At 47.5% G+C, this 16,880-nt stretch overlaps 1 protein-coding gene across 1 annotated transcript; it reads left to right on the forward strand.

The window, feature by feature from the left end:
- Positions 1 to 1,795: 1,795 nt before the first annotated feature.
- On the forward strand, positions 1,796 to 9,667 carry LOC121845282 (somatostatin receptor type 5-like). Its single transcript, XM_042316312.1, has 4 exons — positions 1,796 to 1,803; positions 2,508 to 2,938; positions 4,247 to 4,656; positions 7,239 to 9,667. Exons 1-4 carry the CDS (start codon positions 1,796 to 1,798, stop codon positions 7,998 to 8,000), a joined length of 1,611 nt encoding a protein of 536 aa, XP_042172246.1. The 3' UTR covers positions 8,001 to 9,667.
- The last annotated feature ends 7,213 nt before the right edge of the window (positions 9,668 to 16,880 follow it).

The following is a 16,880-nucleotide window of genomic DNA, read 5'->3' on the forward strand; positions in this document are numbered from 1 at the left end:
CTCTCTTTCTCCATATCTCTCTCTCTCTCTCTGTCTCTCTCTCTCACTCTCTCTCTCTGTCTCTCTCAAACTGTACCAATCCACATCTGAGCGGGCCATCATGTCTCCATCTCTCATGTCATATTAACATCACTCCTCATCTCTCTCTCCATCTCCTTTTTTCCTCCACCCCCCCATCCCTACCCTTTCTCACTCCCTTGTTCCCTTGTTCAGCAGTTAATCACCAACAGTGTTGTAGAAGTCATGCCCTGTTCTCGACATGAGTGTCTGGGTTGCGTCCACTAATAGAGAGCCAATTACCTTCCATTACTGCAGTACAGGAGTGTGTGTGTGTGTGTGTGTGTGTGTGTGTGTGTGTGTGTGTGTGTGTGTGTGTGTGTGTGTGTGTGTGTGTGTGTGTGTGTGTGTGTGTGTGTGTGTGTGTGTGTGTGTGTGTGTGTGTGTGTGTGTGTGTGCGTGTGTGTGTGTGTGTGTGTGTGTACGTGCACGTGTGCGTACAGCGTCCACTTTATTAAGGAGCGATGATGGCAACTACAAAAACAACAAGTTGTGAACATATTAGCCCGGCGCCCACGCCTGTCCAGGTCCTGTATGTGTTGTTGTTGTGTTCTGGTTCTTTCTCCATTAACCTCAGCTGATGTTGCTGCTGCTGTCTGTAGTTGAGGTAGTTCACAATTAGAATGGGTAACACTTTACTGTGGTTGTCCTATGCACTAAGCATTCATAAAGCCTTTATGACACAACATGTTATAACTTAGTAGGGAATCAACTTAATGTCACGTCCTGACCATAGAAAGCCTTAGTTTAGTCTAGTTTATATTTTCTATGTGGGGTTCTAGTTTGTCTCTGTAGTCACGGTTGTTGTTAGTTTATTGTTCATTTGTTTTTGTCTTTGCTAAGTTTCACTTTATTCATTAAAATTATGTGGGACTCAACATACGCTGCGCCTTGGTCCGATATTCATTCCAACAAACGTGACACTTAATGTATTGAACTTAGTAGGGAATCATCTAAATGTATTGAACTTAGTAGGGAATCAACTAAATGTATTGAACTTAGTAGGGAATCAACTAAATGTATTGAACTTAGTAGGGAATCAACTAGATGTACTAAACTTAGTAGGGAATCAACTAAATGTATTGAACTTAGTAGGGAATCAACTAGATGTATTGAACTTAGTAGGGAATCAACTAGATGTATTGAACTTAGTAGGGAATCAACTAAATGTACTGAACTTAGTAGGGAATCAACTAGATGTATTGAACTTAGTAGGGAATCAACTAGATGTATTGAACTTGGTAGGGAATCAACTTAACGTACTGAAAATGTATTATTGTATTATAAACCATGAACAGAATGCATCAGTGATTCTTATTTCCTGCAACTTTCTGAAGAGGCAACAACAATGCCCTGTCTGTGTGTGTGCGGAACATGTCTACCATTTTGTGTAGCCGTTAGCGATGACGCTAGTGAAAAGTCTTCTGGTAGATGGAAAGGCTTTTCCAACAATATTCTCGATTAAATGTTGACTACAAAGTAGCCTATACTTACCTGGCAGAACTATATCAGGATTATTTGCATCAATCCAGTGGGTATTTGTTTTGTTTCACACATCTTAACAGCCTCTTGCTGGTGCCCACTGGAATTAAAGGGTAACTACACCCAAAAATGCACAAATATTTACAAAAATCAAGACCTCAAAAGTGGTCTCCTGATGTGGTTTAACCATTTTTGTGGACTTTTCTATATAAAAAGGTGTGACTTTGAGAGGGAAAACCTGGGAAACTGGACAGAAATGGACACGTAGAAAAACAAAATGGCGAAAACTTTATTTGTGAGAAAAAAATGTAATAAAAATCTTAGTGGGTTGGTAACAGCTTTCTTCTGGTGAAGGAGAGGAGGACCAAAGCGCAGCGTGGTAAGTGGGTTGGTAACGGCTTTCTTCTGGTGAAGGAGAGGAGGACCAAAGCGCAGCGTGGTAAATGGGTTGGTAACGGCTTTCTTCTGGTGAAGGAGAGGAGGACCAAAGCGCAGCGTGGTAAGTGTCCATAATGTTTTTAATAAAGACAAATGAACACTCGAACAAAAACAATAACATGAACTCTACAAAACCAAAACAGTACCGTGTGGTGACAAACACTCACACAGAAACAAACACCCACAAACCAACAGTGAAACCCAGGCTACCTAAGTATGATTCTCATGATTCTCAATCAGAGACAACTAACGACACCTGCCTCTGATTGAGAACCATACTAGGCCGAAACAGAAACCAAACATAGAAAAACAAACATAGACTGCCCACCCCAACTCACGCCCTGACCATACTAAATAAAGACAAAACAAAGGAAATAAAGGCCAGAACGTGACAGGGTTATTTTCTTTGATTGTTGCTCATGTCCTGTAGTGTCTTGGATGCTTTAACAGAATAGCGTTGTTGTTTTGAGAATGCATAAAGATATCAGTATTTTTTCTCTCACACACTGACTTCTCTTACTGTCTCCCAGACAGGTCCAGTTGCTACGCACTGAGGTCAACCTCAACCCACCCACCCATTATACCACAACCAACAACATATCATCACCTCTGACCACCATTGAGCTTGTCCAAGTGCCCCCGACCATCTACCTCCCCACAGCCGCCCCCTCAATGCCTGAGCCCAACACCTTCCCTCCCTCCCCTCTCTTCCTCCTCACCCCCGACCCTTTCTTCAATGGATCCTACCACAACTGGACCAGCCCTGGCGGTGGAGGCGTGGGGGGTTTTCAACTCACTATAGCAGGGGTCCTTATCCCCCTCATCTATGTAGCAGTCTGTGTGATCGGCCTGGTGGGCAACACATTGGTCATCTACATTGTTTTACACTATGTGAGGACGGAGTCGGTCACTAACATCTATATACTCAACCTGGCCATCGCTGATGAGCTATTCATGCTAGGTCAGTATTTCTTTTGTGGTTTCATTGTGGTTTTTCAAGGTGTTGTTTATTCAACTCTGTTATTAGCCTTGTTAAACCAGCCTTATTTTGCAAGCTCCCATTCTGTTTCACGTGAAATGTAACTAAATATGACCGCAGCGGTCAGTCTGCTTTTTGATCATGTTACAGTATTTCTTTCATTTGATCATTTTACTGTAAAGTGTGTTGCAGTTTTAAATGCACTTCAAATCCAATGTAAGTGTGCGGTTTAAATTCAAATCAAATCAAATCAAACTGTATTTGCCACATGTGCCAAACACAAGTGTAAACTTTACCGTGAAATGCTTTACTTACAAGCCCTTAACCAACAGTGCAGTTCAAGAAGAAGAACATATTTACCAAGTAGACTAAAATAAAAAGAAATAACAAAAAGTAACACAATAAGAATAACGAGGCTATATACAGGGGGCACCGGTACAGTCAGTGTGGAGGCTATATACAGGGGGCACCGGTACAGTCAGTGTGGAGGCTATATACAGGGGGCACCGGTACAGTCAGTGTGGAGGGAGGCTACAGGGGGCACCGGTACAGTCAGTGTGGAGGCTATATACAGGGGGCACCGGTACAGTCAGTGTGGAGGCTATATACAGGGGGCACCGGTACAGTCAGTGTGGAGGCTATATACAGTGTGGGGCAGGGGGCGGTACAGTCAGTGTGGAGGCTATATACAGTCAGTGTGGAGGGGGCACCGGTACAGTCAGTGTGGAGGCTATATACAGGGGGCATACAGTCAGTGTGGAGGCTATATACAGGGGGCACCGGTACAGTCAGTGTGGAGGCTATACAGGGGGCACCGGTACAGTCAGTGTGGAGGCTATATACAGGGGGCACCGGTACAGTCAGTGTGGAGGCTATATACAGGGGGCATACAGTCAGTGTGGAGGCTATATACAGGGGGCACCGGTACAGTCAGTGTGGAGGCTATATACAGGGGGCACCGGTACAGTCAGTGTGGAGGCTATATACAGGGGGCACCGGTACAGTCAGTGTGGAGGCTATATACAGGGGGCACCGGTACAGTCAGTGTGGAGGCTATATACAGGGGGCACCGGTACAGTCAGTGTGGAGGCTATATACAGGGGGCACCGGTACAGTCAGTGTGGAGGCTATATACAGGGGGCACCGGTACAGTCAGTGTGGAGGCTATATACAGGGGGCACCGGTACAGTCAGTGTGCAGGGGTACAGGCTAGTTGAGGTAATCTGTACATGTAGGTGGGGGACAAGTGACTAATTGCACTGTCAATATAGTTGATTTAACTTCCCCTAGGCCTCCCCTTCCTGGCGGTCCAGAACGCTCTGCTCTCCTGGCCGTTTGGTTCTCTCATGTGCCGTGTGGTCATGACTGTGGACGCCATCAACCAGTTCACCGCCATCTTCTGTCTCACGGTCATGTCCATCGACCGCTACCTCGCTGTGGTCCATCCCATACGGTCGTCGTGGTGGAGGCGACCGCACGTGGCCAAGGCGGTGAACGCGGCAGTGTGGGCGGTGTCGTTTGTGGTGGTGCTGCCCGTGGTGGTGTTCGCGGACGTACTGGAGGATGATGGGAACTGTAGTATCGTGTGGCCTGAGCCAGCCGAGGTCTGGAAGGCATCGTTCATCGTGTACACGTGCACAGTCGGGTTCTTCGGACCGCTACTCGTCATCTGTCTCTGCTACCTGCTCATTGTGATCAAGGTCAGAATCTAGGACTACTTCCACACTTAAAAGGGAGAAAATACCTATTTTACACTACTTGGGAGGCCTGTCTGTTATACTTAGACTGAACTAGTATGTCCTTTTGGAGGAAACATCATTGTTGATTGGTAACATAGACCCAGGTGTTGCTACACCTCCGTTGTTACATGAAATAAATGTGTTCTGATGTCTTTGTCTCATAATACCACTGATTTATTTATACTTCCCTTAAATCAGACAGACATTGTGAGAGGCATTTGTTTTGAGGGGCGGGACCACTTGGCCCTCTTCCAGGGAACCCTTCCTTGTGCGGTTCTCTACTCCGGCCCTGACCTGTTGCATCTGACCTGTAGCATCTGACCTGTTACATCTGACCTGTTACATCTGACCTGTTACATCTGACCTGTAGCATCTGACCTGTAGCATCTGACCTGTTACATCTGACCTGTTACATCTGACCTGTTACATCTGACCTGTAGCATCTGACCTGTAGCATCTGACCTGTAGCATCTGACCTGTTACATCTGACCTGTAGCATCTGACCTGTAGCATCTGACCTGTAGCATCTGACCTGTAGCATCTGACCTGTTGCATCTGACCTGTGCATCTGACCTGTTGCATCTGACCTGTTGCATCTGACCTGTAACATTACATCTGACCTGTAGCATCTGACCTGTAGCATCTGACCTGTAGCATCTGACCTGTTACATCTGTCCTGTTTTTTTTTTTTTTCACCTTTATTTAACCAAAGAGGCAAGTTGAGAACAAGTTCTCATTTACAATTGCGACCTGGCCAAGATAAAGCAAAGCAGTTCGACACATACAACGACACAGAGTTACACATGGAGTAAAACAAACATACAGTCAATAATACAGTATAAACAAGTCTATATACGATGTGAGCAAATGAGGTGAGAAGGGAGGTAAAGGCAAAAAAGGCCATGGTGGCGAAGTAAATATAATATAGCAAGTAAAACACTGGAATGGTAGATTTACAGTGGAAGAATGTGCAAAGTAGAGATAGAAATAATGGGGTGCAAAGGAGCAAAATAAATAAATAAATAAAATACAGTAGGGAAAGAGGTAGTTGTTTGGGCTAAATTATAGGTGGGCTATGTACAGGTGCAGTAATCTGTGAGCTGCTCTGACAGTTGGTGCTTAAAGCTAGTGAGGGAGATAAGTGTTTCCAGTTTCAGAGATTTTTGTAGTTTGTTCCAGTCATTGGCAGCAGAGAACTGGAAGGAGAGGCGGCCAAAGAAAGAATTGGTTTTGGGGGTGACAAGAGAGATATACCTGCTGGAGCGTGTGCTACAGGTGGGAGATGCTATGGTGACCAGCGAGCTGAGATAAGGGGGGACTTTACCTAGCAGGGTCTTGTAGATGACATGGAGCCAGTGGGTTTGGCGACGAGTATGAAGCGAGGGCCAGCCAACGAGAGCGTACAGGTTGCAATGGTGGGTAGTATATGGGGCTTTGGTGACAAAACGGATTGCACTGTGATAGACTGCATCCAATTTGTTGAGTAGGGTATTGGAGGCTATTTTGTAAATGACATCGCCAAAGTCGAGGATTGGTAGGATGGTCAGTTTTACAAGGGTATGTTTGGCAGCATGAGTGAAGGATGCTTTGTTGCGAAATAGGAAGCCAATTCTAGATTTAACTTTGGATTGGAGATGTTTGATATGGGTCTGGAAGGAGAGTTTACAGTCTAACCAGACACCTAAGTATTTGTAGTTGTCCACTGTTACATCTGACCTGTTACATCTGACCTGTAACATCTGACCTGTAACATCTGACCTGTAACATCTGACCTGTAACATCTGACCTGTAACATCTGACCTGTTACACTGACCTGTTACATCTGAGTGTCCTACCCTACAGTTGTCTACCCTTCTATGGCCTACCCTAAAGTGACCTACCCTACATTGGCCTACCCCTACCCTAAAGTGGCCCTACCCTACAGTGGCCTACAGTGGCCTACCCTAAAGTGGCCTACCCCCCTACAGTGGCCTAAAGTGGCCTACCCTACAGTGGCCTACCCTAAAGTGGCCTACCCTAAGTGGCCTACCCTACCGTGGCCTACCCCTACCCTACAGTGGCCTACCCCTACAGTGCCTACCCTACAGTGGCCTACCCCTACCCTACAGTGGCCTACACCCTACAGTGGCCTACCCTACAGTGGCCTACAGTGGCCCTAACAGTGGCCAGTGGCCTACCCTACAGTGGCCTACCCTACAGTGGCCTACCCCCTAAAGTGGCCTACCCTAAAGTGGCCTACCCTACATTGTCCTACCCTAAAGTGGCCTACCCTACAGTGGCCTACCCTAAAGTGGCCTACCCTAAAGTGGCCTACCCTACATTGTCCTACCCTAAAGTGGCCTACCCTACATTGTCCTACCCTAAAGTGGCCTACCCTAAAGTGGCCTACCCTACATTGGCCTACCCTACAGTGGCCTACCCTACAGTGGCCTACCCGACATGTGTTATATTGCTGACTTAACTTTTATATTATATTTAATTGTAAAGTGTGCTGAGATGTTTTAACTGCCAATAAAGTTGAATTGTTTTGTTTTGATTCGAAGGTGCGCAACGCGGGGAAACGGGCCCGGTCCACCTCCTCCCGACGCAGGAAGTCCGAACGCAAGATCACGCGCATGGTGGTTGTCGTGGTAGCAGTGTTCGTGTTGTGCTGGCTCCCATTCTACATCCTCAACATCGTTAACCTGCTAATCCTGTTACCGGGCGAATTCCGGGGGCTGTACTACTTTGTGGTGGTCCTATCGTACGCTAATAGCTGCGCTAACCCAATAATTTACGGATTCCTGTCTGATAATTTTAAGAGAGGGTTCCGGAAGGCTCTTTGTCGTTCTTCGAGGAGGGTGGAGAACCACGAGAGGGCGGCAGCCACCGAGCTGCAGCGCCCTGCAGAGCTCTGGAGGGGAATTGTGCCCGAGCCGCGAGATGGCCTGGGGGTCACCAAGTCTCATGAAGGAGGGGAGGAAGAAGTGGAGGAAGAAGTGGAGGAGGAAGAGGAGAACGGGATAGAGATGGAGAGAAGAGAAGATGCCACTCAGATTAGAGAGAACTGCAGGATTGCACAGAACGGGAACGGAGGAGGACAAGTTGAGAGCTCCAGTATCTTGTTCACTCCGGGGAGAAAGGTGGAGACGGTACCCCTGGGGCAGAGGGCTAAAGCTGGGGAGGAGGCTGGGAAAGGCCCAGGCTTAGAATTGGGGCCTACTGTCGCTGTCTCCACTCTTGCCAATGGATCAAAGAGTGAAAGTAACAGGTCACGTCCAGAGACAGTGGAGAAGAGCCCCAAGCTAGAGATCAGCTACCTGTAACTCATAAATAAGCTTTTTCCCAATGTCCATACTAGTAAACCACTGATGCGGACACGTCTTGCTGAGACTGAGGCTGTCCTAATATGGACACTGTACAGTGTATAGAATGATGGTGAAGCTGCTCCTAGAGACGCTGATCTTGGGTCAGTTTAGCATTTTCCCCACTCATGGTTAATGGTTGGGGGAGGGGAAGCTGATCCTAGATCTGTACCAAGGGGAAACGTTACCCAGGAGCTGGATTGCATGTCCGGTACAGTGACTCATTCTAAGTAGTGAGCTACTGTGTCGATTGGAACAGAGATATATGGATTGAATGTAGCGACATTAACCCAACACCTAGCAACCTTGTTAAGAGGTTTGGAGCTCTTAGGGTAACAATTAAGGTGTTGGCTTGACAGTCACTGGACCTGGGTTCAAACCCCAGTTGGGGCTACCCCCCGAGTTCGCTAATGTATCATTTAAATTGACACTTTTGAGTATCAACTGTGAACTTACAATGATACCAACTGCCTTGCCTCAAATTCCAAGCTTTTTGGCCAAAAATTGATGATCAGTTATTTTATTGGACTGAGAATTTACAAATCTTTACAGAACAATTTCAGTATTACGCTTAGTGCGCAATGTAAAAATGTACAGAAATGTTTGAGAATCATAATACAGTTTTGAATAGGCTATTCAGAGATGCACACAAGGAGAAAAACACATACTATATTGTCAGTATTTGAATGATGTATCTATGTTACAGTTTCATTGTGCAGTATGTTTTCAACAGTAGCCTTCAGACAGAGTATAAAAGTCTCATGATACCACTAAAATCACAGGGAACGAAGTGTTCCCTTTCATCCAAGAACAGCATCATGTAACAGTTCTTCTAAATGTCGTAGAAGCTATTTCAATGAGAGTTCATACTGCCTCTGTCTGAGGCTTTACAATACAAGTGCAAATTAGTGTCCTTCTGTTGAAAGCGAAAGCAAACAGACATCTAGTTCCGTTCTATTGCTATCTCACCTCGTCCCTGGTGGAACGTTTCATCAGAATGAATGGAATCATTAAAGTGAATGATGTCACCGAAGTGCACCTGCACGATTAACTCTCATACATATTCATGATGACGGGAGTCGAGTCGATTCAATTATGGCGGATGGTATATCAAAGAGCTGCACTCTGATATCGACCTTCGGTTCATTTGATTGGCGTCCAGCTGAATATCTTCTGAGCGACGTTGTGGTGGACATTGATGTCGAATGCTATTTTGTTTGGGGAGAATGTTAGTGAACCTTTCAGACAGATGCTGTTTATGTGAGTGAAGCAGCTGAACCATCAGAAGGCAGTTGGCCTTTGGAACTAATGATAGATATTTGCAGAGCCATATTTGTGGATATTTAGATTGAGATAATATGTTTCTGGGTAGTTGCATAGGAACAAAGCTGTTTTTCTACGGAGCAGAGCTATACAGTATTTCTTTGTATGTACTGTATGTAGGCAGTACATAGTGCCATATTCAATAAGAGAATGTATCAAATGTGGCCTTTAAGTTCACTTTGTATCTGAACATAATTGTTTTGTAGCTGTAGCCTGAGTGTTTTGTCAAGTTGTTTTCCGATCCTCAGTTCGGGGCATGGACTCTACAAGGTGTCAAAGCGTTCCACAGGGATGCTGGCCCATGTTGACTCCGATGCTTCCCACAGTTGTGTCAAGTCGGCTGGATGTCCTTTGGGTGGTGGACCATTCTTGATACACACGGGAAACTGTTAAGCTTGAAAAACCCATCAGTGTTGCAGATCATGAACACTGGAATCGGAGCACCTGACACCTACTACCATACAGTACCTCGTTCAAAGGCACTCCTGACACCTACTACCATACAGTACCCCGTTCAAAGGCACTCCTGGCACCTACTACCATACCCCGTTCAAAGGCACACCTGTCACCTACTACCATACAGTACCCCGTTCAAAGGCACTCCTGGCACCTACTACCATACCCCGTTCAAAGGCACTCCTGTCACCTACTACCATACAGTACCCCGTTCAAAGGCACTCCTGGCACCTACTACCATACCCCGTTCAAAGGCACTCCTGTCACCTACTACCATACAGTACCCCGTTCAAAGGCACACCTGTCACCTACTACCATACAGTACCCCGTTCAAAGGCACTCCTGGCACCTACTAACATACCCCGTTCAAAGACACTCCTGACACCTACCTACGTTCAAAGGCACTCCTGACACCTACCCCGTTCAAAGGCACTCCTGACACCTACTACCATACAGTACCCAGTTCAAAGGCACCCCTGTTACACTACCCTGTTCAAAGGCACTCCTGACACCTACTACCATACAGTACCCCGTTCAAAGGCACTCCTGACACCTACTACCATACAGTACCCCGTTCAAAGGCACTCCTGACACCTACTACCATCAAACAGACACCTACCCCGTTCAAAGGCACTCCTGACACCTACTACGTTCAAAGGCACTCCTGACACCTACTACCATACCCCGTTCAAAGGCACTCCTGGCACCTACTACCATACCCCGTTCAAAGACACTCCTGACACCTACTACCATACAGTACCCCGTTCAAAGGCACTCCTGACACCTACTACCATACAGTACCCCGTTCAAAGGCACTCCTGACACCTACTACCATACAGTACCCAGTTTAAAGACACTCCTGACACCTACTACCATACCCCATTCAAAGGCACACCTGACACCTACTACCATACAGTACCCCGTTCAAAGGCACTCCTGACACCTACTACCATACCCCGTTCAAAGACACTCCTGTCACCTACTACCATACAGTACCCTGTTCAAAGGCACTCCTGACACCTACTACCATACCCCGTTCAAAGGCACTCCTGACACCTACTACCATACCCCGTTCAAAGGCACTCCTGACACCTACTACCATACCCCGTTCAAAGGCACTCCTGACACCTACTACCATACCCCGTTCAAAGGCACTCCTGACACCTACTACCATACCCCGTTCAAAGGCACTCCTGACACCTACTACCAGTACCCCGTTACACTCCTGACACCTACTACCCAGTACCCCGTTCAAAGGCACTCCTGACACCTACTACCATACAGTACCCCGTTCAGTACTCCTGACACCTACTACCATACAGTACCCCGTTCAAAGGCACTCCTGACACCTACTACCATACAGTACCCCGTTCAAAGGCACTCCTGACACCTACTACCATACAGTACCCCGTTCAAAGGCACTACCCTGTACCCGTTCACCTGACACTACCATACAGTACCCCGTTCAAAGGCACTCCTGTCACCTACTACCATACAGTACCCCCGTTCAAAGGCACTCCTGACACCTACTACCCATACCCCGTTCAAAGGCACTCCTGACACCTACTACCATACCCCGTTCAAAGGCACTCCTGACACCTACTACCATACCCCGTTCAAAGGCACTCCTGACACCTACTACCATACCCCGTTCAAAGGCACTCCTGACACCTACTACCCATAGGCACTCCCCCTACTCAAAGGCACTCCTGACACCTACTACCATACCCCGTTCAAAGGCACTCCTGTCACCTACTACCACTACCCCGTTCAAAGGCACCCCGTTCAAAGGCACTCCTGACACCTACTACCATACAGTACCCCCGTTCAAAGTACCCCGTTCAAAGGCACTCCTGTCACCTACTACCATACCCCGTTCAAAGGCACTCCTGACACCTACTACCATACAGTACCCCGTTCAAAGGCACTCCTGTCACCTACTACCATACAGTACCCCGTTCAAAGGCACTCCTGTCACCTACTACCATACCCCGTTCAAAGGCACTCCTGTCACCTACTACCATACAGGCACTCCTACCCCGTTCAAAGGCACTCCTGACACCTACTACCATACCCCGTTCAAAGGCACTCCTGACACCTACTACCATACCCCGTTCAAAGGTTCACCTACTACCCATACCCCGTTCAAAGGCACTCCTGACACCTACTACCATACCCCGTTCAAAGGCACTCCTGACACCTACTACCATACCCCGTTCAAAGGCACTCCTGACACCTACTACCATACCCCGTTCAAAGGCACTCCTGACACCTACTACCATACAGTACCCCGTTCAAAGGCACTCCTGACACCTACTACCATACCCCGTTCAAAGGCACTCCTGTTCAAACACCTGTCACCTACTACCATACCCCGTTCAAAGGCACTCCTGACACCTACTACCATACAGTACCCCGTTCAAAGGCACTCCTGACACCTACTACCATACAGTACCCCGTTCAAAGGCACTCCTGACACCTACTACCACAGTACCCCGTTCAAAGGCACTCCTGACACCTACTACCATACCCCGTTCAAAGGCACTCCTGACACCTACTACCATACAGTAGGCACCCTGTTCAAAGGCACTCCTGACACCTACTACCATACCCCGTTCAAAGGCACTCCTGACACCTACTACCATACAGTACCCCGTTCAAAGGCACTCCTGACACCTACTACCATACAGTACCCCGTTCAAAGGCACTCCTGACACCTACTACCATACAGTACCCCGTTCAAAGGCACTCCTGACACCTACTACCATACAGTACCCCGTTCAAAGGCACTCCTGACACCTACTACCATACCCCGTTCAAAGGCACTCCTGACACCTACTACCATACCCCGTTCAAAGGCACTCCTGACACCTACTACCATACCCCGTTCAAAGGCACTCCTGACACCTACTACCATACCCCGTTCAAAGGCACTCCTGACACCTACTACCATACAGTACCCCGTTCAGGTACCCACCTACTCAAAGGCACTCCTGTCACCTACTACCATAGTACCCCGTTCAAAGGCACTCCTGACACCTACTACCATACCCGTTACCCCGTTCAAAGGCACTCCTGACACCTACTACCATACAGTACCCCGTTCAAAGGCACTCCTCACCTACAGTACCCCGTTCAAAGGCATACAGTACCCCGTTCAAAGGCACCTACTCCTACACCCCGTTCACCTACTACCATACCCCGTTCAAAGGCACTCCTGTCACCTACTACCATACAGTACCCCGTTCAAAGGCACTCCTGTCACCTACTACCATACAGTACCCCGTTCAAAGGCACTCCTGACACCTACTACCATACCCCGTTCAAAGGCACTCCTGTCACCTACTACCATACCCCGTTCAAAGGCACTCCTGACACCTACTACCATACCCCGTTCAAAGGCACTCCTGACACCTACTACCATACCCCGTTCAAAGGCACTCCTGACACCTACTACCATACCCCGTTCAAAGGCACTCCTGACACCTACTACCATACAGTACCCCGTTCAAAGGCACTCCTGACACCTACTACCATACAGTACCCCGTTCAAAGGCACTCCTGACACCTACTACCATACAGTACCCCGTTCAAAGGCACTCCTGACACCTACTACCATACACCTCAAACTACCTACTACCAGTACCCCGTTCAAAGGCACTCCTGACACCTACTACCATACAGTACCCCGTTCACCTGACAAGGCACTCCTGACACCTACTACCATACCCCGTTCAAAGGCACTCCTGACACCTACTACCATACAGTACCCCGTTCAAAGGCACTCCTGACACCTACTACCATACAGTACCCCGTTCAAAGGCACTCCTGACACCTACTACCATACACTCCTGACACCTACCCCGTTCAAAGGCACTCCTGACACCTACTACCATACAGTACCCCGTTCAAAGGCACTCCTGACACCTACTACCATACCCCGTTCAAAGGCACTCCTGACACCTACTACCATACAGTACCCCGTTCAAAGGCACTCCTGACACCTACTACCATACAGTACCCGTTCAAAGGCACTCCTGACACCTACTACCATACAGTACCCCGTTCAAAGGCACTCCTGTCACCTACTACCATACAGTACCCCGTTCAAAGGCACTCCTGTCACCTACTACCATACAGTACCCGTTCAAAGGCAAAGGCACTCCTGACACCTACTATCATACCCCGTTCAAAGACACTCCTGACACTACTACCATACCCGTTCAAAGGCACTCCTGACACCTACTACCAAAGTACACCGTTCAAAGGCACACCTACTACCATACCCCGTTCAAAGGCACTCCTGACACCTACTACCATACCCCGTTCAAAGGCACTCCTGGCACACCTACTACCATACCCCGTTCAAAGGCACTCCTGTCACCCTACCATCACCTCAAAGGCACTGTCACCACTACCCCGTTCAAAGGCACTCCTGTCACCTACTACCATACAGTACCCCGTTCAAAGGCACTCCTGTCACCTACTACCATACCCCGTTCAAAGGCACTCCTGTCACCTACTACCATACAGTATCCCGTTCAAAGGCACTCCTGTCACCTACTACCATACAGTACCCCGTTCAAAGGCACTCCTGACACCTACTACCATACAGTACCCCGTTCAAAGGCACTCCTGACACCTACTACCATACAGTACCCCGTTCAAAGGCACTCCTGTCACCTACTACCATACCCCGTTCAAAGGCACTCCTGTCACCTACTACCATACCCCGTTCAAAGGCACTCCTGTCACCTACTACCATACAGTACCCCGTTCAAAGGCACTCCTGTCACCTACTACCATACCCCGTTCAAAGGCACTCCTGACACCTACTACCATACAGTACCCCGTTCAAAGGCACTCCTGACACCTACTACCATACAGTACCCCGTTCAAAGGCACTCCTGACACCTACTACCATACAGTACCCCGTTCAAAGGCACTCCTGACACCTACTACCATACAGTACCCCGTTCAAAGGCACTCCTGACACCTACTACCATACAGTACCGTTCAAAGGCACTCCTGACACCTACTACCATACAGTACCCCGTTCAAAGGCACTCCTGACACCTACTACCATACAGTACCCCGTTCAAAGGCACTCCTGACACCTACTACCATACAGTACCCCGTTCAAAGGCACTCCTGACACCTACTACCATACAGTACCCCGTTCAAAGGCACTCCTGACAGGCACAGTACCCCGTTCAAAGGCACTCCTGACACCTACTACCATACAGTACCCCGTTCAAAGGCACTCCTGACACCTACTACCATACAGTACCCCGTTCAAAGGCACTCCTGTCACCTACTACCATACAGTACCCCGTTCAAAGGCACTCCTGTCACCTACTACCATACCCCGTTCAAAGGCACTCCTGACACCTACTACCATACCCCGTCCAAAGGCACTCCTGTCTTTTGTCTTGCCCATTCACCCTCTGAATGACACACAGACACAATCCATGTCTCAATTGTCTCAAGGCTTGAAAATCCTTCTTTAACGTGTCTCCTCCCCTTCATCTACACTGACAAGTGACATCAATAAGGGATCATAGCTTTCACCCAGTGAAGGCTGCTGAGGGGAGGACGGCTCATAATAATGGCTGTAATGGAGCCAATGGAATGGTATCAAACACATGGAAACTATGTTTGATGTATTTGATACCATTCCACTCCAGCCATTTGCATGAGTCCTTCTCCCCAATTAAGATGCCACCAACCTCCTGTGCTTTCACCTGGATTATGTCATGGAAAGAGCAGGTGTTCCTAATGTTTTGTACACTCAGTTTATGTCTACACACAGCTAGAAGTTAACAAGTTAGAAGATAAGTTATTGGGAAAAGTGCTCGTCATACTTTAAATGAATGATCAAGTTATTTGTTGACAAATTGAATCAGGTGTGCTAGCTCTGGAATATCCAAATACATGGAACGTCTGAGATTCTCCGAGGTTTGAGAACCACTGCATTAGAAGAGATGTATGGAGAGATGTTTGGAAAAGTCACACACCTTAAATGAAAGACCAGTTCCTTTCTAACGATCTTATGTCTACGCTTATGTCTCACCCACGGTGGTGCTTTGGTAGCCTGGTTACTAGTCTGTTTGTGCCATCATACCACTCCTTGTCATGCCAAACATGTTGACAACCACAAGGAGATGACTGCACTAACAGATCTGGGACCAGGCCGGTGCTTTGGTCACACAGAGTGTGTGGATGGAACCCAGCTCCTGCTTTGGTGAAAATCTAAACTGTTTCTGATAGTGTGTACATGGTAGCCTTAGTGCCAGTCTGTTTGTTCCATCATGCCAACTCCTTGTCACTCATTGTCATGTCAAACATGTTAGGGTTGACAATAACAGCAATGGAGTTGGCAAGAGCAGAAACTGATCTGGTACCAGGCTATGTAAATTGTATTTCTATGTTTAGATAGTGTCTGTGTACTGTGTATGCTGCTGACTACAAAGCCTCAAATTGAATGTGAAGTTTGAAGAAAAAAATAAATGTCTTATGTGATTTTTGTATTTATTCCAAGTCACTAGTATACCATTGGTCTCAGTATGGAAGAGATACATGTTGATCAGAGCAATCAGATATTCTGATCACAGCGGGACAAAACCCTTCTGTCACTTTCCAACAGCATTGATGAGTGTTAAGGGTTTGTCGGCTCTTTAAATTAACAGCAGTATTGATTGTGGAGAAGCAATCAGATAATGTATGACGTGTCAAACTTAAGGTCCACGAGACGGATCCGGACAAATTGGGTGAAGACCGAAAGTGGCCCGCAGGGGAAATTAGTTTGACACCCCTGATCTATGACGAGCCTGAGACAGTCACGTAGGGAAATAGTCAGGTCTAAAATGATTGAAACCCCTGATCTATGACGGGCCTGAGACAGTAACGTAGGGAAATAGTCAGGTCTAAAATGATTGGCACCCCTGATCTATGACGGGCCTGAGACAGTAACGTAGGGAAATAGTCAGGTCTAAAATGATTGAAACCCCTGATCTATGACGGGCCTGAGACAGTAACGTAGGGAAATAGTCAGGTCTAAAA

Source organism: Oncorhynchus tshawytscha, unplaced genomic scaffold (genome assembly GCF_018296145.1).
Source record: "Oncorhynchus tshawytscha isolate Ot180627B unplaced genomic scaffold, Otsh_v2.0 Un_contig_11576_pilon_pilon, whole genome shotgun sequence".
Lineage (NCBI taxonomy): Eukaryota > Metazoa > Chordata > Actinopteri > Salmoniformes > Salmonidae > Oncorhynchus > Oncorhynchus tshawytscha.

Bases quoted from the DNA above. Each gene is read 5' to 3' on its own strand.
- LOC121845282 (XM_042316312.1), top strand. The intron at 2,939-4,246 runs GTCAGTATTTCT...AACTTCCCCTAG, and splicing joins TGATGAGCTATTCATGCTAG to GCCTCCCCTTCCTGGCGGTC. The intron at 4,657-7,238 runs GTCAGAATCTAG...TTTGATTCGAAG, and splicing joins ACCTGCTCATTGTGATCAAG to GTGCGCAACGCGGGGAAACG.